This window comes from Nelumbo lutea, chromosome 2 (genome assembly GCF_056320005.1).
Source record: "Nelumbo lutea isolate HS-2025 chromosome 2, American lotus-T2T, whole genome shotgun sequence".
NCBI classification, from domain to species: domain Eukaryota; kingdom Viridiplantae; phylum Streptophyta; class Magnoliopsida; order Proteales; family Nelumbonaceae; genus Nelumbo; species Nelumbo lutea.
This window is the reverse complement of record NC_142685.1, coordinates 20,938,440-20,964,279: the sequence shown is the minus strand read 5'-3', so window position 1 is coordinate 20,964,279 and position 25,840 is coordinate 20,938,440. Positions and strand designations below refer to the sequence as shown.

The following is a 25,840-nucleotide window of genomic DNA, read 5'->3' as shown; positions in this document are numbered from 1 at the left end:
GAGGATAAAGCATAATTTTAAAGTCTCTCCTCGTCACTTTTGTATTTTTAATACAAATGCAAATGCAACTGTCACATTAGCAAAAACAATGGCCCAATCATCTCTGTAATGGATGAGTCTATGTGACAGAAATGGGTGGATCATGTCCGGAAGCTAAACTATTTGACCCAGTTAGTGAACCTTTATATAGACCTTTCTAACCAACTCTCGTTCTATTTGGAGGGTTCTAAATTAGAATCGCCTAGGTCTAATTTATATATAAATTAATCAAAAATCCTTAATATTATATATATATATATATATATATATATTTGAAGCCATAATGGAGAAGCCACTTGGGAAAACAGATAGGTTGTGGTTTGAATAGAATCAAGAGAAAGAGAGAGAGAGAGAGTATCCATCAAAAAAGTTAATATAAAAAGAGAGAAAATAGGTGAGAGGGGTAGGTAGATAAATTTTTGCCTTTAGCTTGGGTTAGATCAGGAGATTGTTTCTCTTGTGAGAGATTTTCCCTGGCATTTTTTTGTCTGGTTTTTGTACATATGATCTATTTTGATTTTGTAATGGACTACTTAGACCCTACTTTTTTACTATCCTTGCTAATTGATGATCTGCATCAATGGCCTAAGTTTGATGAGATCAAATCAGCCTCCTACAAAATTGTCCCTACAATCTCCTACAGCACGTTCCTACCGTGTATTGGGAATATCTCCCGATGATAATATCAGAAATGATGATCTCATCATCGAGAGATATTTTCAATACACGGTAGGGATGTGCTGTAGGACGTTGTGGGGGCTGATTTAAACTCAAGTTTGATTTGTATTCATGTTATAGTCAACTGTGGGGGCAGTGCTAAAATGATCAGGTTCTACAAGGAAAGCTCATTTAACTTTTGCAGGTCATAGGCTGAAGATTTCAGCCAGTCATTCAACTGCCCAAATTAATGAATTAACATATGGAATTATGAAGTTCAAAAAAATATTTATATTGAAATTATATATTGCAAATATTTTAAAGTATTCTTATGCATATATAGTGTTTTTTTTTCTGGTAATGCATATATAATTTTAAAGAATGTAAAACTAAGAAAAACAAGTAAATTATACTCGAAATTTATTTTTTTCCAAATACTTCAAAGCATGGTTTTCAAAATCGGACTGGACCGGAAAAGCCAGGAACCGGTTCTGTTTTTTCCTAAAACCGTTTTTTCTCCAAAACCGTTGATTTTGGTCAGCAAACTGCTGAACCGGCTGATTAACTGTTTGAATCGTTCGAACGGTTTTGACCACTTTTCAAATTTTAATTTTTTTTTATTTTTTTGTCAGAACAGACAGGCCATTACCATTCGAACCGATAACCGGACCCCTGACCGATTCAGTCACCAGTTCAGTTTTAAAAACCATGCTTTTTAAAAACCATGCTTGAAAGTAGTTTTATGCATAGAGTAGTTAATATTTAACCAAGGCAAGTGTCTTTGAATCAAAGATTGACCTAGTCATTTGGGTTTGGGCCTAGGTCTCGCCATTTGATTTGATTCAAGTATTATAGTATTGCTTTAGGCTTGTTCTTTTGTTATTTTATTTTATTTTTTTGGTATTTTGCTTTACATTTTGTTCAAATGAGGAATCAATGGGGCGGGTCCAACCAGGATTCTGTATCACCATCTCAGTTACCTCATTCAATCATTTCTTTTTGAAATGTCTTCTGTTGAAATTTGGTAAGTTCTCATTGTGTCAACATAAGAAAAAAAGAAGAAAGAAAGATAAAGAAGGAACCCTGAAACTTCATAATACATTAATACCTGAAAGGCTGAAACATCAATACAAATATTGTTGATTAGAGTTGGTCCACTCGATCCTTCTGGTTGAATATAAGATCAGAAGTGTCAATCAGGTGGTAGTTTGTCATACTCATGTCTACATCGGCTGGCAAGGCTTTCTAACATCAAATCTTAGTTTATCCAGGAATTTGCTGAACGCGAAAGCTGTTCAGGCTCTGGAATAAATCATAATGCTGATGCTCTACAGCAGTCATAAAATACATGGTCTCACAATCATTCAATCTTTTAATGTGAGTTATATATAATGTGTCATTGGTATGCAAAGATTTTAAAATTGGATTATGAGGATCAGTTCCCAGGTCAACAGTCTGACCGTCCATTCGAACAGAGGATCCATTCTGACATAAAAATAATAAACAAAAAAAATAAAAATTTGTCAAAACCATTGTCCAGGTCGATGGTTCGATCGTCCAGGTCAGTGGGTCATTGAACAAATCAACAGTTTTTGGCCAAAAAATAATTTTAGAGTGAAATGAAACTGATTACCTGATCGATTCCTAATTTTTCCAGTCCAACCATCTGCTCCGATCCGATTTTGAAAACCATGCTAGTAATTCCACAGCCCGCCACACAATTAAGGCGTTCATCTCATCCATTGCTAACTGTTCTGTACTATAGACAGCTTTATTTGAACAACCAAACCAAACTTATCGAGTGAGAAGAAGATGGGGAAAATGACACAAAACCGGGACCAATTCACAACCATCATCTTCTTCCCACACCCTCTCTCTCCCTCTCTCTCTCTCTCTCTCTCTTCTGACCAATAATTCAATATCATACGGCATTATTTGCCAGAACCCATTTTCAAAAAAAAAAAAGTCACAATCTTCACCTTATTTCCCCCCCCCCCCCCCATTCTCTCTAGTCAGCAGTATAGAACTCAAATCATCACTTAATAACCAGCTTTAAGTAGGTAAGAGAATATTTGGTTGGAATGTCTCTTAATGGAACAACAAGAACATCTAAACAACAAACAATCGTTTTCTATATTAATTAAAGGCGATATTGTCCCTAACCCCATCTTCCAACTAGTATGGTATGTATATACTGCTTCTTTCAAGACTTCACCCCCAATCTAGTGATGAAGAGCCATTTTATAACTTCACAAAGACATTATTTGAGCATACATTCCTACCATTCTTTGAAAGATAACTAGCAAACACCATCAAATCGAAAGCTAGGAAATGCCAATATATATTCTTTTAAAGCTGTATTTGGTTTGAAGGAAAAAGTAGGGAAATGAAGGAGAAGGTAAGAAAACCTATACATGATTTGTAACGGAATCATCAACAAACCCTAAAACTAAAAAATCCGTTCCCCCATTCACAACCTCAACTGTTCAATAAAAAAGGAGCGTTGTTGCTCATTATTCCCTCAGTTTTGCTTCAAATTCTTACCTCGGATGCTCGAAGATACTCACAAATCATGAATACCGAGTTCAGAAACTCCAAAAACTGAACTACCCATAAAAAAATAAGAGTTTAAAAAAAATGAATAAGTAACAAATCAGTAAGAAACCAGACCCAAATCAAATACCTTGGAGGCTTTGACTAGGGACAAACCCAAACCTGCCATCGAAGGAAACCAACTAAAATAATTCAGAAAAGAATATTGTTGCAGAATATAAAAACCATTACAACTCTGCAAAAACATGTTGAATGTCAGTAAAAACAGAGATGAAATGGCATATTTTCAATTAATTTTACCTTTGTTTTCAAATATAAAAAGGGAAGAGCTTCCCTTATTCCCCTCCACGGAGGAGGGGCTGCTCTACAGTAGCCCATCGGTTATAAATTGTTGGTGAAGGTTATTCACACCTTTTAGTAGGAGTGAGAAAAAAAACTTAAAAATTGAATGGATCGAAACCAAATCGAAAATTTGGTTAATCAAACCGGTCAGTTTGGTTTTGATTAACTAAAATAGAAAACCAGCAGTTAATTGAACCGACCGGTATACATATATTTATATATATTATATATTATATATTTTTTTATACATTATAAATTAATAAATATGTATTATATATCTATAATATATAATATATTATTTATTATTTAAAATATATTATTATATATATTTCTAGTATTTTATTATATATTTATATAATAAATATTATAAATAATAAAAAACCAACAAACCGAATCAATGGTCAACCAAACCGATCAACCAGTTAATTAATCGGCTTTGGTTCAGTTTCGGTTACTGGTTTTCCGAAAACCGATAACCCTAGTTCAATTTCAAAAATTAGCCCACGGTTCAATTAACCCAACCGTGAGCATCCCAACCTTTTAGAACGACCACTGTTCTAAAATCCTTCATGAACTCGTGCAGCTTCGTTTCTGAAATCCGATTTTTCTATGTCTTCTTCTTCATCGTCAACCACCTGCTTATGTCTTACCCATTGCCAACACAAATCAGATCTGTCTTGCAGATGAATAGGTGGTGCCAGTGTTTTGCGGCAATTCCACGTTGTGCCTGGAGAAGATTGTGTCTCCAAGGTGTTAAAAAAATAAAGATGATTTTATAAATTTAAAAAAGATAATTTGGGCATTTAGAAAATTTTAAACAATAATTTTTTTTTGAAATTAACTGACAGAATGTTAATGAAAGGGTATTTGTCTAACGGCCAAAGTTCAGGAGGTCTTTGTTGCAAAACAAAGTATAGGAATCTTTGTCACTGACCCCATAGTACAGGGGAGATCTTTGTAATTTACTCAAAAGATTATTCCCATTTTGAATCCTGTGATACATGCACATGCCTAATTTAAGCCATCACGCAATTGCCCTTAGGGATGAGCATTTGGTTTATGATTTGTTCAATAACTGAATTAACTGAAATTCTAAATGAAAAACCAAACCAAAACTAAATTGAAGAAATACCAAATATAACCCAATTTTAAAATCTGAGAACCAAAAGCAATAGCTGAAATACCCTAAAACTGGAATAACCAAACTGAAAAACCCAAACCGAAAATTTTATTTATTTATTGGGTTTCAAATGAAATATGCTCACCCCTAATTTCCCTTAATAAAGTAGTAAAGAATCTTTGATGTTTGAACTACAAGCTCTCGGGAAAAATATAGAAATCATAGTCTATTTACATCCTATTGAGATTTGAGAATAATTGTCTTTTGACGTTATGTGAAGGGATACAATGACTCTAGAAAAAGAACAGGACCAAAAAATCATTCACCTAAGACGAATCTCTTAACAAAAAAGAAAAAGAAAATCCCACCATGACTGACCCACCACCCAGAGCTCATATTTGGCCACGACTTTCAGCAAGATATTGGCTAGCTAGGAAATTTCGGCCTCACAATCTCATATGTTCTATGAACCACCACCGCAGCGGCCAAGTTGGCAATTTGACTGGTTTGCTAGCACGTGATGCAGCAGTCTGATGCAAAGAGATGAGATGCAGCTCCAGTTGTAATTCTAACTTTTAAGATTGCATCCCATCATTCTAACATGCAAATGGAGACAACCAAGCATGGCTCCCTCAGTCATACCATGGACAACATTACAGTAGGTGGGCTGCAGCCTGCAGCATAGTTGGCAAATTTGCATATAATACAGGTGTATTGACAATATTTAAATGAAAACACCCCAACTTGTATATAATATTCCAATTTATGGAACATTACTCAAATAATTCAAAAAAAGAACAAAGGATATGCAAAAAATTTATGCTTTCACAATAAAAACAAACACCCTTGGGATTTTGCTGTTTGTTATTTCAAAATTTTAGAGGGGGCCTATTTTTATGTGTTCTAATTAATAAAACAAAGTTTCTTAAAAATACTTTAAAATAGGTGCATTGTACACTAAATGATAGGGGTGTATTGTGTCAAAATTATGAAACTAGTTCACAATAAGGGACTAAAAACTTGAGAACTTCTAATTATATATTTAAAAATTTTAAATATATTTCTTTGTACTTTATACATGCTCACATTCAAAATTAGCCTATTACATTTATTTGACCAAACTTTTGTTGTATTTCTTTGTTCTTTGTTCTGGATTATAGACAAATAGTTCCAAATAGTACATTTATTTATCAAGTATAGGTTGGACTCTTGCAGGCAGAGTTCATGCCATAGAGTCTACTAGCCACTTGTTTTATGGAATTGGCATATTAAAATTTTTGGCACTGGATAGATGTTCGTGTTGAATTCTGAACCAGAGAAACACGGACCTTCTCAACCGTAGCAATAATGGAAGGACAAAATCAACGACTGGACATGAAAGCAGTGGTCATGGTGGGCATTGATGCAATGTTTCTACAATTGTTTATCGAGTGACTCGAATTCATGCTCTGATACAGTAGCTTGTTCCTCAAATTATTTCTACAATTACATCAAGAAAAAACTGCGAAAAGAATTTACGAATATATGATTGGAAAGTTACATTAGGTGAATCATGGATTTCTAGATCAGAATGCTGCTCGATTGGAGCCCCCAGAGTGGTCTCGAAGAACATGGGAATGGTTTGCTTGTTTCCTTCAAAACTTAATACTGGTTAAGCAATCCATTGAAGCGGCATGGGCCACGAAGGCTCCACCCCTTTCAGCCAATTACTTTACACACTATACAGGAAAGGAAAGGAGAGATGATTGCCCATGGTAAGATGATTAAACTTGAAATATAAAAATTAATGTTCATATTTGACACGCGCTTTTAGTATTCCTGGAAGAGGGGGCGAGGTGGGAGGCCTACCAGCAGCATTTGACCTTGTGGGATGTGGTATGGGGGCTTGATACATGCCAAGCATGCTCGAACCCTCGCCTCCGTTTGCAGTAGAGTCATCTGCACCATCATCCCCCTGTGGTCTTTCACAAAATTTCATTGCCTTGAGGACATAAAAATCATCATGTAGCTCAAAAGGAGTGCTGCAATAAGGGTTTAGATCAAAGAAAGATCATCAGAAGATGTCCAACTCTAGTTAGAAAACTGAAATATTGATGAAAAACCAGCTGGGCAACTAAAGGTTTGAGCTGACTCGGTGAAGGTGCACTAATATTCACTATGTTTACCATATAACACATTCTGAAACTTAAATCAATCAAGATAAAGTAGACGCCAACTTATTTGCATGATTGTATGGTAAATTTACCTATTGAAGTCAAAATGCACCAATTGCATGTCTTCTGATATTTCCACCTCGACAGTTGCATGTGGACGCGTCTGCAATTCAAATGTGCCAATATTAAAGAGATAAGAAAACAAAGTAAAATAGCTCATATAAATTAAAGATATTCCTTTTAGAAATCTAATAAAAAAAGTAGTGAGATGTGATGCATCATATTTGATTAGAACTACTGCACATTACATCCCTAAAATCCTCCTGGATTTGATTTGAGAACAATTAATCTATGTATTCTTTCCTACATTATTTTATCTTAGATCATCAACTTTGCAGAATTATAGGCACGTATGTGTACAGAACCAGCCACTGTAAATGGGCATCTGTATGACGATTGGATATAAAGATGAAATACATATCTTCCAGGCTCACCATCAGACAGCACCAAGAATGGTCATAACTGTTGGAGTTTGAGTTTGAGAATGGTTCTTGGGATCTGCACGACTATGCATCAACAAGATAAAAATGGGGTGGAAATTTACCTCATTCGGCAAACTTCCTTGCATTGAAAATCTAATACTGACCATGAATGGTAGAAGAATAAGAAATTGCTGGGGGGGAGAAACACAACAATAGCTTAACATGGGTAGACTTTGGATTTATTAGAATCTGAAACATGGAGTCCCTAATCTCTAATTCTCTATAAGGTTGCATCGGTAAGGGCCTCTCACATGATGCGGCGCTCTTAACCAGTGGATTCAAGATGTTTTGTGGAACAAAAATGATAATATTGGTTTCATTGATTGTAAACTTTAAAATTTTCGTTGGACAATCTTTCAATAGAGACCTTATGAGCAAAATGGCAATAGATGACTAGCCTAGAGGCGTGCTTGTATATCCCATGGATAAATAATTAAAAGTAATAAAAGATAGAGGTGTGCTTTAAGTCAGAGACATCAATCTTACACATTAAAAAGTGTTGTCATTTACTGAGATATGGCACAAGTTTTCTAAAATACAAATACCATCCATAAAGTAGCTAGATATAATTAAGTTAAAAGTAGGAATATCTATGGATTCCTATAGTTTAAGTGTATAATAAAAAAACAACCAATTACTCAAAAATGATTTTATGCATAATTGCACATAAAATAACAGAAAAATGAACATTTTTCAAATACAAAGTGATTAAATGTTGTAAAAAAGTTACATTCTTCTGACTTTTTTACTGGCTTTTCTGAACAAATTATCCATCCTCCTAATTCAATTCTTGGGATTCTTGCATATTCCATAGTTATTCATACTTGTTTCCTAAACATTATAAACTTCAGCATAGACTTCTGCCAACTGAGGGGTGGCTCAGTTGGTATGTTAGCTGGTTCGCTCCAGCATAGACGCGGATTCATTTCCCGCAACCACTAACTTTGGGGAGGGGGTTATTAGTGGTGTGTATCACCAAATACCAAAAAAAAAAAAACATTATAAACTTCAGAAATGATTGGAAAAAAAATACAAAAAACAAACCATTACTCAAAAATGATTTTATGCATAATTGCACATTAAATAACAGAAAAATGAACATTTTTCAAATACAAAGTGATTAAATGTTGTAAAAGTTACATTCTTCTCATCTATTATTGACTTTTCCGAATAAAATATTGGTCCTAATTCAAATATTGGGATTCTTGCATATTCCATAATTATTCATACCTGTTTCGTAAACATTATAAACTTCAGCATAGACTTCTGCCAACTAAGGGGTGGCTCAGTTGGTATGTTAGCTGGTTCGCTCCAGCATAGATGCGGATTCGATTCCCGCAACCACCGACTTTGGGGAGGGTGTTATTAGTGATGTGTATCACCAAATACCAAAAAAAAAAAACTTTAGAAATGATTGGAAAAAATACCATTTATGTCAACTTTTCACCTCTATATCTAAGCTCTAAAAAGGGCAGCCCAGTGCACAAGGATCCCACCAATGCGAGATCTGGGGAGGGACAGATGTATACAGCCTTACCCCTACACACACGGAGAGGCTGTTCCGAAGATTTGAACCCTGGTCACCCAGGTCACATTGAAGCAACCCAACCATTGTGCCAAGGCCCACCCTCATCTCTATATCCAATTTCTACCTATGCTTATTTTGGGCTCAGGGACCCCCTCAATCAATTAACAGTGGATCTATTTTTTATTCCTGGAAAGCTGTCTATGGTGGGCACACCCAGTGATTTAAAAGGTGTGCCTAGGTGCACAAGCGGTGTGCATTTTAAACTATGCCCCTCACCTAGGTTTGCTCACTCACCAAAGCTCCAGGAACCCCCTATTTGCTAATGTTGTTCATTCATTCATTCATTCATCCTAATAAAATATATTTTTAAAAGATAATTAAAATTAAAATCATTTTTAAGGATTAAGAATTTTAAGTCCCTAATATGGACTTGTTTGGGCTTACCTCAAGGGGCTTGTAGAATTAGGAATGAAAGATGTAACATCACATTAACTATTTGAAACAAAGCAATTGGAAAGAAATTAAGAAATTAAAAGTTTGACATGCTTGAATGTGCTTTATATGCTATTTTTTGTTTTATTTTTGCATTATTCACTTTGAACATGGTCTATATGTAATGTTTATATATTTAAATTTGAGCTAATAGAATTTTTTAAAACATTTAGTTTAAAACTAAAGTTTGATTTTTCTAGTTAAGACTATTTTTAATAGTTTCTTAATTTATTCATTTTTTTTGCATTTTTATTTATTTTTAATTTGTTCCTTGTTTCAAAAAGGTGTGTGCCTTGCGATTTTAAAACACTGGACCCATCAGTCTGCCACATGGTGACTAAGACGGGTAAGGAAGATGGACTTTGCTAACATAAACAAGGGGCACATGATCACTTGCTTTTAGTTTAGGGAAGTTTGAAACTCAGAAGTGCTGGCCTGTGTCCCAATTCCAAAGTGGGGCCCTATTGTTCTTCTAAATATTGATGGGTCCACAGTGGGAGGTGCCATTTATGACATATTTTGCAATGGAAAAATAGAAAATGTAAAGGGTGAAAAGTGAAAGTGGAATCAGGGTCTGACAACCATACTAAGAGAAACATGACCATTTTTTTTATTATTATATGGTATAGAAATAACATTGTTATTCTCAAAAACAATACCCTAACACTCCACTATATTTTATGCAGCAAGAAAAAAGGCAATAATATCTCTAAACAAGAAACATTTGAAATTCTTCAACCATAAAGTAATAATAGTAGTAAATGTTGTTTGACATCAAGGAATCACTGCATATAGTCTAGATAATGTTTGAGATATAATAGAAACTGAGGGATATAGGTGCAAAAGCCCCCTAAAAAATAATACTGAAATTAAGCACCTATAATTTATGAAGCACAGAAACAAAGCTGTATAGAAATATTGATGTAAGGCAACTACAGTTGAAGATACCAATCCTGTTAATCAAGTGATGCAGATTTAAGGGTCACTGTGCAATTACAGAAAAGTTTAGGTAGACAAACATCGAGTAAACGCATACGTAAATTTGAGAATCTAGGTTCAGAACTAGGAGGTTCTAATGGTTGGATGGATCCCTGTGTTTCAGGTTTCAAATGGCATGAAAACCAAATATTGTGACTGAAACTGAAACTGAGAGGACCAATCTTGTGACTGGAACTATTCATAAAAAAATCTTGTAACTGGAACTAGAATTTAGGGGATTTATAGGGTTCGATGAAGGATAACTAAGTTCTACACTTCTACTTAAGACCCAAAAAAACCAGTACTTGTGTTATTGGCCAAAAGACCCAAAAAATGCCTACACATGTTGAATTTTCAAACTCAATGTCATCATTATTATAGACCACAACTCAACATGGGTCATAACTCAATTGATGATTGTTGGTTGGGCTTATACTACGGCCCAAATATCATAATCCATTAGATTTCAGATCCTCTCACACATCATTCAATTGATTTTGACATGTGAATCCCAAAGTAAGTCTTTTCATTTTTTTTTACCAATAACAGTGAATTTTATTAAAGATTGAGAAATTACATAGCTAAGGAGCTAAAGAATCTTAACTCCCTAACCGTAAATCAAATACATCAACGTACACCCAAACCGTAAATCAAATACAAAATAGCCCAAAAAATAGATGCCAATGAGTTTGCACTTCTCTTTACCCATGTACAACTAACTTCAACGTCCTTAGTCATCCACTTAAATTTCCTCTTTTCATTGCTGTAGTTCCAGAGCTTGGAATTGTCCTCTTTTAACCAGTTCACTATAATTTCAGAATCACCTTCTATGATCAATTTCTTAATATGCATGTCTTTGACCCTTTGTACCCCTTCAAGAGCTCCTAGTATTTCAACCCTCAAGGAATCTCCCACCCTAATTGGACCAGAATACATAGCTAACAGATTCCCTTTTTCATCTCCCACCCCAGTAGGCATCCTGTCGTCTCCCTATTCAAGAAACACTACTACTTGGTAGGAATCATCATCATTATCATCTGAGCCTTGTCCCAAGCCCAACTATACAGGGTCAGCTACATGAGTCCTGTTTGGCATGCTGTCCTGCTCGGTCCCATATCCATTGTTAAATTATGGGCTCTTAAATAAATCACTACTCACTACTTCAACCCATGTTCTTTATTATTATTTTTTTTTTGAAAGGTAAGAACTTTCATTGAAGGAGGGAAAGAGGGAGAGATTCCCTAGCATACAAAGAGAGTTGGAAAAAATCAAAGATAAAACATATTGCATAATAATAACTTCTTTTTGTCCTGCCCCTAGCTCTTCTAGCCCCTTCCAATGTCATCAATACAATGAAGCAATGTCTAGTTTTGTCCTCTCTAATCAATGCAATGACTAGTTGGATAGGCTAGGATATCGAATAACAGCCTTTGCTTTCCAAAGAAGAGCGCAACCTTGACTTTTCAATTTGCCCTTTGTTTGATGCAACTCCATACCAACACACCACTGATTGGAAGAAAAAAGAAAGCCCCTCTGCCATTTTTTATTATTTTATGTTTTTTTTTTCTATTTTATATACCATCATCTAATCATGTTCTATCACAAATGTTTAAACAGCATAAATATAAAAAATGTAAACATATTCTATATTGTTTCAAATAATTAGACATACAAACAAACAAATAAAGTTTTAAAATGACTGTGGTTGACTAAGTTGACAAGTTGTTGATCAACTAGTCGACCTAGCCAATGCTTAGTTGTCCTAGGTAACCCCATCATGAGTATTGACTGACTAGTTAGTGATGCAGTCAATCTGGCCCTTAACTGATGACTGTTAGATGCTTTGATAACACTGACCCCTTCAACTTATAATAGATCACTTGTTATTGGAAGAGTGGGAGTAAAATTCTGAAACATTCCTTGTCACTTGGGTAGAAACTGTTATAGACATGCACGCAAGAAACTAAACTTGCCATCTGCATGGTCCCATTATCCACCTTCAATTCAGCTAGGGGTCACCAAAAATCTTCATAATTCTTTTACAAAAGCTGATTCCATTTTCTTCTTTTTTTTTCTTTTAATATCAAATAGAAATTTCATAAAAGAAAAATGGAAGAAAGAAAAGATGATAAGTCATCACTGAGACAACCAAAAAAGAATACCACCTTCCCAAGTCCCAACAAACATCAACTCCTCTCAAATAAGACCCACATCACAAATATTACAAGTAAAAGCTGAAACACTCATTTTCCCCTATCAACAAACAAAACCTATCAGAATACTTTTTTTTCTTCTTTTTTTTTTTTTTTTTTTTTTATAAAAGGCAAAATATATTTATATTGCTGATATGAGAGAGACTGAAGGAGAAACTCCCAATATAGAGCCTGTGTAAAGTATGGGATATCATAAAACTTCAATAAGTATTCTAGTTACAAAAAATGTAAATCAGTATATATATTAGTAGCCTTAGCCCAAGAGAAGATCTTTCCGACCATATATATATATATATATATATATATATATATATATATATATTTTATATATATTGTGAATAATCTCATCAGTTTTAGAGAACTTCTTATCAAAGACACTGTTCCTCTCCATCCAAAAGGTTCATAAGAAAGCAGCAGGTAACATGAACAAAATGGTCTTCCCATTGCTGGTCAAGCCCTCAATGTGCCAACACTCCAAGAAACCAAGGGTGGTCTGAGGAAGACTAATTCAACTGTAGACTGCTAAGGAGATGAGCCCAGATGCAACTGCTAACAGAGGGAAATGCAGGAAGAGATGGCCGGCTGTCTCTAGGTCAAGATTACAGAATGGACAACTGGCAGAAACAATGGAGATACCCCTCCTGATCAGCTTATCTTTGGTTAGGCATTTACAAGAGGCTGCAGGATCATGAAGGGTACCTTATGACATATTACATGCCCAAGCAGATTTATAGGGAAAGGTGGGGCCATCAAGATTGAAGTGGTGCATCATGGACTTAACCAAGAATGTTCCTTCGCTGTCCCACCTCCAAGTTCTGCCACCTTCAGAGTTGGAATTCAGATGGTAGCACTGGAGCTGGCAAAGCAATTCTGCAAGCTTCTCATTATCCCAGTAAAGGGATTTCTTCTAAATTTGGGTGCCCAAACACCACAGGGACCTGAAGCAGAGAATACTTCAGCAACTATAGCCTCCTTGTTGATGACTATACTGAAGAGGCCTGGACATAATATGCTAGAGATCTGTCTCCACGCCAAGAGTCTAGCCAAAATCTCAGCCAGGTACCATTGTCAAGCTTAAGAGCAATGCCTTGAGGAAAGTGTGACTGAGCTTTCTGAATGCTTTTCCCAATGGATCTGCTGGTGGTGTAGGCTATATGATTAGTGATCCCATCCCCATTTATAAGTCCATACTTGGCTACAATCAATCATCCCCACCAGCTATTTGTTTCAACATTGAACCTCCAAAGCCACTTGCTTAAATGGGCAATGTTAGCATCTTTGATTCTGTATAGCCCTAGGCCACCTGATTGCTTGGGAGTGCAGATTCTGACCTAATCCACAAGATGTACCCTCTCGTCATCCTTCCACCCTTTCCAGAAGAACTCCCTTTGCAACTTCTCCAGGCATTAGCAACTTTTGCCAGGACATGGAATAGTGATAGGAAGTGGCCAGGAAGACTTGATAGAGTGCTCCTGATGAGAGTTAGCTTTTCACTCCACCCTTAAATAGGTACCTTTCCATACAAGACGAGCATTTCCTGTGACATCTATCACCAGGTCCCAAGGGGAACAGGAGGAGGATTTGACTCCAAGAGGGATCCCTAAGTATGTGACTGGCAGATGAGACCTTGCAGCCAAGGACATTTGCAAGGTTTTGTGGGTCAGGAACCTAGCCAACACAGATCAAGGAACTCTTATTGAAATTAATTACAAGCTCGGGCACAATCTCAAGCCACCTTAGCACTCCCAAAAGATACTGCATGAGAAAGCTGGAGGCTTCAAAGAAGATTAAAGTGTCATACACAAATTGTAGAAGACAAGTGCCGGGCGCATTGTTGCATATCTCAAACCCCAAAACATAACCTCCTCCTAAAGCTTTGTTTGTGAGGGTAGCCAGAGCCTTAGTGACACAAATGAAATGAGTGGTTGGGGAAGGGGGGATCTGCCTATCTCAGCTCCCTCGAGCTTTTAAAAATCCAGTTGGAGTGCCATTGAGCAGAATAGAAAATTTAAGAGTTGAGACACAAAATTTAATGCAGCTTCTCCACTTGCTACCAAAGTTAATTCTTTTTTTTTATAAATGCCCTTCGTGTAAAAACCTACCAAGGCTTTTAGTAAATATACTTTAACAACAACCTATCATCTCTTGAAGAAATTCATGTTGAAACAATCATATTTTAGAAACGGTAACATTTCATTGCAAGGAAAAAGGGGGGAAGGGAATGTACAAGCAAAAAACAGACAATAGGCCCTCAGAAGTTACAACAGTAAAGTATTAGCACCATACAAAACAGCCCTGTCCACCCCAGATTTTGCAAGAGCATCAGCTATAGAGTTCAAATCCCTTGGAGTCGATCAAAACAAGCAATTCAAGGAAACAGTAATCTCCTGGATCTCGTCCAGCAAGTGGGAAAACCTCCAAGGCCCCAAAGCAATTCTGGACGCCCAACCAATCACATTCCTAGAGTCACCTTCAGCCACTAATGGCTTCGCAAAATAGACATAACTATCCAGAGGTAGCCAGAAAGGCTCTGATTTAGGCTTCAGATGCATCTACAGGCCCATCAGGTCTAAGGCCCAAACCCCCCTGCCATCAGAAGAGAGAATCAAACCACCAATGCCAGATGTCTCCAAAAGGCCATGCACAGATTTTCTGCTGCCATCAAACCTCAATATGTAATCAGTAATCGGCCTTGGAATTAGAGGGAAATTGAAGGGAGGATAGGCAGGAGAAGATCGCAAGACATCAAAAAGATTTTTACTCATGTCTCTGTAGGTGATGCCAATGAATTGCTTACAAGGGAGCAAAAAATTCTAGATAAAACTCAGCTTTTAAGGTCCTCCACATTAGTAGGTTTATTCTCAAAAATTCTTCTAGTGTTCTTCCCATATGCATACATAAGAGCATGCATGATGACCTTCCAGAAAATCTTTCCCTTAGAACCAAGCTTGCAAGAAGGACATTGGATGATGATGTCAGCAATGGAGTTAGGGGGAACCCATCTGTAACTGCCACTGTGAAGGTAATCCATAAAGAACTGCCAAAGGCTCCAAGTCCAAACTACGCTGCAATTAATGACGAGGTGACTAATCAGTTCACCATCATTCACGCACATAATGTAAACGTGAGGGGACACATAAAGCTAGCCTTTTCTCTTCTTTTGAATGATGTCCCCAGTATTTACACACCCCCAAACAGCCTCCCAGATGGAGACTTTTAGAGGAACCAAGGAGAGGCAAATTCTTCTTATCAGAAAGGATAATCTATCAAGCCAGTAGTGAGATGACAAAAGGACTTAGTGGAGAAATTACCTTGAGTGGACCAAATTTGTTAATCATGGTGGAAGGAGGAGAGGAAAACCTCATTAAGAGACAACAAGAGGGCAGGCACCACCAGGGATTGTGAATCTGTGAGGGCTCTCTTAAGTCCTAAAGTGAAAGTTCACTGAGAGTCCACCATGAAGCTCTTGACCATTTCCAAGCTTCTTCAGGAAGACTCCCTGTCCCTGCTTTTCTTCAAAATACTGACACCCTACAAACACAAAACCAACCCCCAACCTTCAATCCCTTTCTAGCTGCACTCCACATCATTACCTTTTCCAATTACCCCCTTTGCAGTTTAATAGATTCCACCCCTTCTCCCTTCCACCTTCAAATAAGAATGATCGTTTCCCCACTTGGACTATTTATTATGTTCTTTAGTTGCAGTTTTAAGGCTTTTAATTGTCTCCTCTAGTTCCATAAACACTTTTCGGACATTTAATTTCTTTCCCAATTCTATTTCTTTATCAACAAATTCTGTTGAATTCCTCTTCTTTCTATCTTAAACGCTTGATTAATTTCCATTATATCATCTCCAGCCTCCTCTCCCCACTGTTTACAAAATCAGCAGCTGTAAATTTTCCATATTTTGATTTCTGGAAGCTGTAAATTGTTTGTGGCTCTACCATCCCCACTGTTGTCCATATTTCCCAAAACCAAGTTATCCACATTCACACTGATATTGGAGGGAATAGTAGAGAGAGAAAGGGACAGAGAGAGAAAGAGTATCAAAGACATTTATCCCAAGTACAGAAACAACTTCTAACAACAAAGAGCCTTAAGTTGCAAACTTGGAAATGGATAAATTCAAGAAAGACATAATATCATCCTTTCTTGTCCCATCATCTTCAAACTCTGGGATTGGATGGAATTTGAATTTGAGAAGGGCTATTATAGATACAGACCTGAACAGCATTTTGACTCTCCTAGGTCTTCTTGAAAATATTTTCTTGCACCCGCAAAAGAAGACACTAGAATTTGGACCCCCACCCCTTCGGGCTCCTTCTCTTGTGCCTCTTTCTTTAAAGTCTTAACTCAAGCTACTCAGCCAACCAGCCCCATAGGCCTTCCTTTCCTTGTCAAAGAGATTTGGTGCAAGTCAATTCCTCCTAGGGTTGGGAGTTTTTGTTGGGAATCTTTTATAGAAAGAATTAACACTAGTCGTTTGCTTCAAAGAAACAGACCCAAGACATGTTTATCCCCTCACTGGTGCATTCTCTGTAAAGCTGATGGGGAGACTGGTTTTCACCTATTGGTTTCATGCCAGTTTGCAAAAATTATTCGGGAATGGGCATTTTCCCTTTTTGAGTGTAGCTGGACCACCCCCCCCCCCAATTGAATTTGCAAAGCCTATTTTCTTCTTCCATTTTCAGGTGGCATCTGAAAAGGGGTAGGACTATGTGGAGATGCCTAAGGGCTGTTGTATGCTGGTCATTGTGGGAAGGAAGGAACTAAAGGATTTTTCTCTGAAAAGGAGAGAAGTGCAGAAAACCTGATAGATCTGATTCATATAAGGGTGGTAAAGTGGCTGAAATCTTCAGAGTTGTTCACAGACTTTATAGTGGATAATCTGCTGAGAAAGTGGGGAGAGATTGCTAACTGTACCCAGGTCAAAACAGGTCTGATTTTGTCCTGGACTCCTCCCCCTTCTGGTTTTATAAAACTGAGCTTTGATGGTAGTAGTAGTAGAGGGAACCCTAGGCATTCAGGTATTGGGGGTGTGTTTAGGGATGAGAATGGGACTGTTTCAGCCTTGTTCTCAGGCCCATTTGGGATGGGTGATTCTCTCAGTGCCAAGATCTCTGCAGTCGTGGAAGGTGTCCAAAGAGCAAAGGAAATGAACATTAGGAGACTTGTAATTGAAGGGGATTTCGAGGTGGTAGCAGGGTGGTTAAAAGAAGACAAGACTGGGTTATGGAAATACAGCAATGAAAGGAAAAAGTTCAGGTGGTTGGTTAAGGACATGGAAATTAAGCTCAGCTGGGTGAAGAGATCTGCTAACTCGTTTGCTGATGGGTTAGCTAAGCAAGGGGTGGCTAGGGAATCTATGTTCTAGGCTCAGTTGTAACTCTAGTTTTTTCTTTATGGGGGCTCTAGACTCAGTTGGGGGAGTTAAGAAAGTTTATCTCCCCATCTTTGTAATTAATTATTCTGGTTGATTAATGAAATTGTTGTTATTGAGGAAAAAAATCAATAAAAATTGAAGTATCATCAGCATAATGAAGGCACGTGATCAACAGAACATCCTATTTCACCCAAAAGCCTGAAATGGGGCCAAGAGATTCATCCCTGCACAATATCTTGCTGAGGGCCTTTGTAACAAGAACAAAACAAAGAAGGAAGAGAGGGTATCCTTACCTGAGACCTCTAGAGCTCCTAAGAAGTCACCACAAGAACCATTTATCAAAATAGAGGAAGAGGCAGTAAAAATACAGTAATAAATCTAGAAATATAGTTTGCAGCTAAATTAGGGGTGGAACAACTAATAGTTGAAGGGGATTCCAAGGTAGTAATAAGCTGGTTGCAGAACCCAGAGTCAGTAGTTTGGTGTTTCGGGAATGAAATTAAGAAGTTTAAGATGCTGACAAGAAATATGTATGTAAGAATGCAATGGGTGGGGAGATCAGCAAATGCTATTGCAGATTGTCTAGCCAAGCAAGGGCAAGGGACAGCTAGGGAACTTTCGTATTGGGCACAATTGTAACTTGTTTTTGTTTTCTTCTTTAGTGGGAGAGATCCAGCATGCACCTCTCCAAGGGTTGCTTGTATGAGATAATCTTTTCAATCTAATAAAAGGATTTACTTATCAAAAAAAAATTCTAGTCTCCCATCAGATTCTCAAAACCATTTGACCCATGATAGCAATCAAAAAGTCCCATGACACATTGTCATAAATTTTTCTAAATTCCAACTATTTGTTTTTACCTTAGTTTTTGGCTAACAGGAGAACTTTTTAATTAACTTGTCAATATTTTAGGATACACAGTTGCCAAACTTAAAGGGGAAAAAAGGAAAAGATGCACTTAAGATGCATAAATGCTTAGTCATAGGTACATGTGGCAAATATTACTTTCTCCTGTTGCTCCAGTTCAACTCCTATAATGCCCTCCCAAGTATATGCATCACTGCTTTCTACTATAAACTGAACTATTAATCTTTGCATTATAAAGAATTGAACACAGAAAGTTTTGAAAAAGGAAGGTAAAACCGCAAAAGGTAGAAAATTAGCATCGTTTTTATCCCTCTTAAAACTGAATGGATTAACAAAACAGGCAGAAATATAAAACAGACAAGCAACTGTACCTGAACCAGAATAAAAGGCAAAGCTACACCGCCTGTAGGAGTATTTCCTGAGTTGTACAATTGCTCATTCCGTTGAATCAGGTTTTGAAGACCTATGAACTTTGAAAAGGGCACGGAAAAGTTAGAGAACAACTCTAGATTTCTTGTTTGTTACAATATTAAATAGAGTATATAAGCCAACCCAAATAAAAATAAAAAAAAGGAGCCTTACTTGATCCTCAAGTTCTTGCAAATAGGCAGCTTTCTTTTCTATCCTGGTTCTCAGTCCAACACGTTCAGCCTGCAGTAATAATATAACATAGGATATTTTTTATAATAAAGCATAGACATTCACCAAACAAAAGCTGCACATTTTACACACTATTTTTCTAAAGTTCAAAACATGACAGGTTGGTCACACCTTTAACTCTTCAATGTCATTTAGGCTAGTGCGAGGCAGACCTTTCCATTGTATCTCCTTTTTATCCTTTGATATAATATCCATTGCCATGAGAACATTCAGGGCATCATATACCCTCCTTCGTATATTTTTTTCATCATATTGTTGCTGTGAACCAAAGAGGCTCAAATAAGAGCTCAAATTTATGATAATACAAGAATCAACATACAAAGATGCAGACAACCCACATACAAATATTTGGGAATAGATTCTCTTTTTAGATGCAGATGGAACCCTCCAGCAGACATGGAGAGCTTGTTCAAAACATCTTTTCTCATGCCACCTAAAAAGGAGGATGGAGCCTTATTCTACTAATGCAAGAGATATATACAGAGAGAATGAATTTGTATGTGTTATAAATGATAAATCAAGAAGAAACAAATGAAGGGACACAGCCCTTATTATGTTGAATGTAACAGAAATATAGAGAGGAGAGAATGTGCATGATCACATTAATGTGGAGAGAAGAAAAATTCAAAAAACTGAAGAAACAAGCCCCTATTTCAGTCACAATTAGAAAGACAAAGAGTGGTGATTAATTAATTAGAACATTGGAAATAAAAATAAGAAATGATGGGGCAAGTCCCAGATCTCCCATGCAAAAATATGATGCTTTCTTTTGGTCATAGAAATAGAGGGAACAGTAGAAGAAAATGCCTCTTGTGAAACCTCCAGGAGATAAGAGAGAATATGCATGAATTTGTGTGTGTGTGTGTGTGTGATAATGATAAAGAGAGAACGTGCATGAATTTGTGAAGAAAAAGGAGGATGGAGACTAGACCTGTTCATGGGCCGGGCCGGGCTTTTAGTCCCCATTAATGAAAATATGCTAGGCCCGAGCTCGAGCCCGAGCCCGGCCCGACCTACGGGCTTATAACTTGGGTCCGAGCCCGGGCCTAATAAAAGCCCGAAGCCCAAAGCCTGAGCCCGAGCCCGAGCCCGGCCCGACCTACGGGCTTATAACTTGGGTCCGAGCCAGGGCCTAATAAAAAGCCCGAAGCCCGAGCCCGAAGCCCGACCTAATAAATTTCGCAGAGAAAGAGAGAGAGAGAGAAAACTCACCGTCGCACTTTGACAAAGATCCCTCATCAGTTGACAACTTCGCATCTAAGAGAGAGAGAGAGAGAGAGAGAGAGAGAGAGAGAGAGAACTCACCGTCGCACTTTGACAAAGATCCCTCATCAGTTCGCAACTTCGCATTAGAGAGAGAGAGAGAGAGAAAACTCACCGTCGTTGCCAGAGTTATTGCGTCGGTGAACGTTCGCCGCCTCACCATGGAATGTGGAGGATGTGGAGGTTGGAGAAGAAGGGTTCGGCTGGGAAAAGAAGAGGGAAAGAGGCAAAGAGATAATAAAAAAGATGGGGCTATTCGATTAGGGATTTTAGGTCTAGGTTTAGGTCGGGCCGGGCTATTTTGACAAAACCCGAGCCCGGCTCAAATTTATTGCGGGCCAGGCTTTTTGGCCCGAGTTTAAGCCTGTGGGCCTATAACCATGTTCAAACCCGTCCGGGGGCCGGGCCGGCCCGTCGGGCCACTCGGCCCATGAACAGGTCTAATGGAGACTAATTCTACTAATGCAAGAGAGATACAAAAGGTTTAAAATGTTGGTGACAGTGGAAATATCGGTCTTCCAAATATAGGAAACATGTTGAAAATGTTAGAAATGTCATATATTGATATCGTAAAAATTATAGACATCGTGGAAAGTGGAAACATTGTGAAATATGCAAGCATATAGAATGCTATTTTATATAATGATAAAAGATGCATGGGTAGACCCTTTTAAATAATTATCTTGTTCCAAATCACCAAAACTGCATGATACAAGGAGTAAGTAAAATTTAAACTCATAGAAACCACAAATAATTTCAATAGAACAACCAAATAATTTATTATACAATAAAAAGTTAAGATTTAACTTTATAAATTTTGAGCTAGCTCAAAGTGATAATCATGTCCATCAGGTGGGCAGTAACATTATCAGCTTTAGAGTATAATAAATATCCAGGTGGGCAGTAACTTTATAAACTCCACATAGCACGGGTAGATTTCATTGGGGGAATATGTCGATTCTAGTAATATTTCGTGTTGGCACCCATGGAAATGAAAATATTTGTAGGAATATTAGGAAATTTACAGACATTTTAAACGATGGAGATATACAGAGTAAATGTTTGCATGTGATAATGATAAAACAGGAACAAGAAAAACAAACAAATGAAGAAACACAGCCCTTGTTATGTTGAATGTAACAGAAATATAAAGAGGAGAGAGCATGCATAAGCATGTTAACGTGGAGATAAGGAAACAAAATGAAGAAGCAGGGCCCCTATTTCGGTCACAATTAAAAATATAAAGAGTAGTTAATAAATGATTAAAAAGATAAAATAAAAATAAGAAATGAAGGGGAAAGGTCCCTAATCTCCCAGACAAAAATATGGTGCTTTCTTTTGGTCATAGAAATAGAGAGAGTTAGAAGAAAATGCCTCTTGTAAAACTAGTCAAGGCTAAAATATAATGAACATACTACTTTCCCTTTCATTACTGTGGTTCACCCTAAACCCATTTTATAGCTCTCTAAATAGAAAGTTGGCCCTTTATGATGCCCTTTAACACCCTTCACCTTATTTATACAATATGGCAACAGTTGTGCAGTACACTTAAAATCAGCAAACCTCATACACTAAAAATACCTGGGCAAAGCACAAAGCAATCCCAAAAAAAGTGCTTCATCACCTAGGTGTTGCCTTCACAACTACAACATACACACACAAAAACACATATTTCTTTCAATCTCTTTTCATCAGTGTTTTTGCTATGTATTCTTCTTTTTTAATAACATATAGATATACAAAAAGAACAAGAGAAGCTCCATTCTCAAACAAAACTAGTAACTAACAACACCATTGCTGTAAGAGAAAGCCCTCACTACTCTCCTAGCATGATTATCAGCTTTAGAGTCAAATCTCCAGTAATCCAAGAGATAATAGTAGGAAGGGAATTGAAAATATCCAGGAATTGAAAATGTTCTGATCTCATTTAGATGGTGCATCAATCTCCATGGCCATGAATCCATCCTATTACCCTACCTAATTATTTTAATAGTAAACAAAAGATTAATTAAAAGAAAAAAGTAGACTTAGAGATACAACAAGTAATAAGAAATTACCTGAAAACAGGAAAATAAAAAAAAAGCTCATCTAAAATCCTTTCAAGACTTCAATACCACTGAACAAAGATAAGAACTCGAATAGGGAATCTAACTGCATTAATAGAATCACAGAAAATTGATGAAGTCGGGAATTAAACATGTTTTGCAATTCTTGAACCAACGAGAAATGCCAACCCTTCAGTTTTAACTAGATACGAGGTTCAAAATTTCGATACGTATCAGGCCGTATCAGCTGATACATATCGCACCGTGGGCTTCCCGATATGCCCCTACAGGGTGTGTTTCGGGGTCAAACCCGGTCAAGAGGGTTGACAGGCCTTAAACCGACCTCTCTGAACCAGGTTGAAAAAAAAAACTAAAAAAAGGGATGCGAGAGTTGATACAGTCCGATATGCCCCAACTGGCGTATTGAACTGTATTGATGTTTTGAACCTTGACAACATATGCATCCTCAATACGACCACAAAAGTACCAAAACAGAGAAATATTGAGATCTTTGAAGACCTTTCCAGTCCCAGATGGACCTGGATTACCAAGAAAGCTGCCATCAGGATTAAGTCTGATCTGTGTGTCCATCTTTGGAGGGACAGAAATCCTTGGTAGAGAAATGCATGAGGTTGAACAGACTACAGAGAATCTCTGTTAGACTTCTTTGAGGATCATCGCGTGAAATTGCCTTTGAATTCCTTGGTTGTCAATGGTCAAGAATCGACCAGAAAAAGAGCTTATAGATTCATTGTTGCAAAAGGCTGTCTCTGCTAAACATCCAAACAGCCAGATTTCTCTCTTTTTTTATTATAAAGGCAAACAAGGTTTCTCTCTTTGTTCCCAATTGTAAAGTGTTTCATTCCTTGAATACAATTTTCTGCTCAACCTTTAGTGGACAGCGAATTGTCTACTTGCTTCGACATTTCATTCTTCATTCTCATTGAAGATTTTGAGTTTTTTTGTCTTTTCTATTAGTATTGAAAGCAGGTGTATTTTTGTAGTTTTACCTTTATTTCTAGACTATAAATATCAGTGAAAGGGATTCAATGCCCATCCTTTCTCCCCTCCTCAAAAATGGTGTTTTCTACTCTTTTCTTCTTCCTCTTCCTTCTTCGAAACCCACATTATTTACCCTAAATCAAAGAAACTAAATCAATTTGGCATCAGAGCCAGGTTTTGTTGCATTTTCCTCTCTTGTTTTCAAGTTGAAGCCAATGAAGGCCTTGGATTAGTAACCCACATAGATCTTGCAACGAATCAGCAGCTCTTGGTGGCTCATACTGAGTGGAAAGAGACAATGGATCTTGAGATGGACGCTCTCTTAAATAATCAAACAAAAGAGACTGTTAACTTAAATACTTTACCTTACAGTTTCAAAAAAAATGTTGACTTACCTAAAGACAAAGAACATGTTGGGTGCAAATGGGTCTTCATAGTAAAATATAAAACAGATGGTTTGATTGAAGGCATAAGGCTTGGTTGGTTGCAAAACAACACAAAAAGACTTAGAATGCAGAATACCTGGAGAAAACTTGATTCTTCTTATTGGTAACTGCAACTTTTTATTAATATGAGCAAAAGAATGTATACAATCAAACAAGTGCCTTTGGATCGCAATATTAGACTAGCATAAGCCACCTAACCTTTCAGTACATATAACATATAATTAACTAAGATGCCCCCCAACCCAAAAAAATAAAAAAGGTTAGTTCCTGGTCACTCCTTGTTTGGATGGTGCATCAGCCAAAATTTTGGCAAATCTCAAAGTCCATGTGAAGGTTGGCATATTTCCCTTGCTAGCCATCTTGCCTCTCTTAAAGCATGTGGATATTTGGATATTGCCATGGACCTTCACTATTATTCTTGAACCAGTGCACAAGTACCTTGTATTTCTACAGTTGAGAGGTCTACTTAACTTCAATCCTTGCCAAACATTCACTAGCTCTGTTATTATTGAGTCTCAAAGATCAATGGCTTATTCATAAAAAAAAAGGGGAAATTCCTGATCAGTACCTTGTACTTTGGCTCAGGTGACAATTTGGTCCCCGAACTTTAAAATACGACAATTCAGTACCCAAACTTTCAAAATGTGACAACCCAGTGCCCGAACTTTCAAAATGTGACAATCCAGTACCTGCCGTTAACCAGTCCGTTAATCAGCCGTTAAGTGGCATTTGAAAAGTCAAAAATGCCCTAAGAATGCCATCTAATTCTCTATCAACCAACCAAATATTGACAATAAAATGAACAGTCCCAAATTCTAGATTCTTCTAAACAGTCACCAACTTTTTTGAATAGAAGAGGCTAGTATTTGGGACTATTCAGTTTTTTGTCAACGTTTGGATGGTTGATAAAGAGAATTAGATGGCATTCAAAGGGCATTTTTTACTTTTCAAATGTCACTTAACGGCTGATTAACAGACTGGTTAATGCCAGGTACTGGATTGTCACATTTTGAAAGCTAGGGTACTGGATTGTCACATTTTGAAAGCTCGGGTACTGGATTGTCACATTTTGACAGTTCGGGTACTGGATTGTCGCATTTTAAAGTTGGGGGACCAAATTGCCACTCGAGCCAAGGTACAGGGTACTGATTGGGAAATTTCCCAAAAAAGTCCCATGGTTGTTCCCAGAACCCCATCTATACCTGAATTCAATTCTTGGGATTCCCAATGCTGCAGCCAACAAGATTTAATTTTATGACATCAGTATTCAGTTATATCCACTCCATTACAGCTGCTCTACTTGTCATTGAAGAGTGTGCTACAAATAGAATATACCACCCTCTAATGATGTCATCAACCATGAAGTCAACAAGAGCTTTTTTTTTTTTTTTTGAGAAAAGGTAAAGTGTAATAGTATTAAAGATAAGTAAAAAGGTGAGGTTTAAATCAAGGTGCTACTTTAACTGCTATATTCTCAAAGTGTATCGACTCCAAGCGAAAAGCCCTGATTTTAGTTATATATGATATTTACCACCTAAGTTTTATACTTCTGCAT

At 37.1% G+C, this 25,840-nt stretch overlaps 1 protein-coding gene and 1 long non-coding RNA gene across 7 annotated transcripts in view; both read right to left on the bottom strand.

Annotated features, from left to right (window-relative positions):
• Nucleotides 1-1,766: 1,766 nt before the first annotated feature.
• Nucleotides 1,767-3,713, bottom strand: LOC148869058 (uncharacterized). Its single transcript, XR_016107213.1, has 3 exons — nucleotides 3,550-3,713; nucleotides 2,330-3,411; nucleotides 1,767-2,181 (listed from the first exon to the last, which is right to left on the bottom strand). It is a non-coding gene; the product is annotated as an uncharacterized LOC148869058 (long non-coding RNA).
• A 420-nt stretch (nucleotides 3,714-4,133) lies between these two features.
• Nucleotides 4,134-25,840, bottom strand: part of LOC148869057 (transcription factor-like protein DPB) — a 41,520-nt gene continuing 19,813 nt past the window's right edge. For 2 of the 6 annotated variants that reach the window (XM_088969652.1, XM_088969651.1), the window contains exons 6-11: nucleotides 19,641-19,787; nucleotides 19,452-19,520; nucleotides 19,241-19,339; nucleotides 6,957-7,027; nucleotides 6,560-6,732; nucleotides 4,134-4,318 (exon numbers count right to left, since the gene is read on the bottom strand). In XM_088969652.1, coding sequence (XP_088825778.1) covers nucleotides 4,149-4,318; nucleotides 6,560-6,732; nucleotides 6,957-7,027; nucleotides 19,241-19,339; nucleotides 19,452-19,520; nucleotides 19,641-19,787 — 729 coding nt within the window. In that variant the 3' untranslated portion in view covers nucleotides 4,134-4,148. Of the gene's footprint in view, nucleotides 4,319-4,799; nucleotides 5,386-6,080; nucleotides 6,733-6,956; nucleotides 7,028-19,240; nucleotides 19,340-19,451; nucleotides 19,521-19,640; nucleotides 19,788-25,840 lie in introns of those variants that run through there. The other 4 variants (XM_088969656.1, XM_088969655.1, XM_088969654.1 and 1 more) reach the window with 3 other exon arrangements.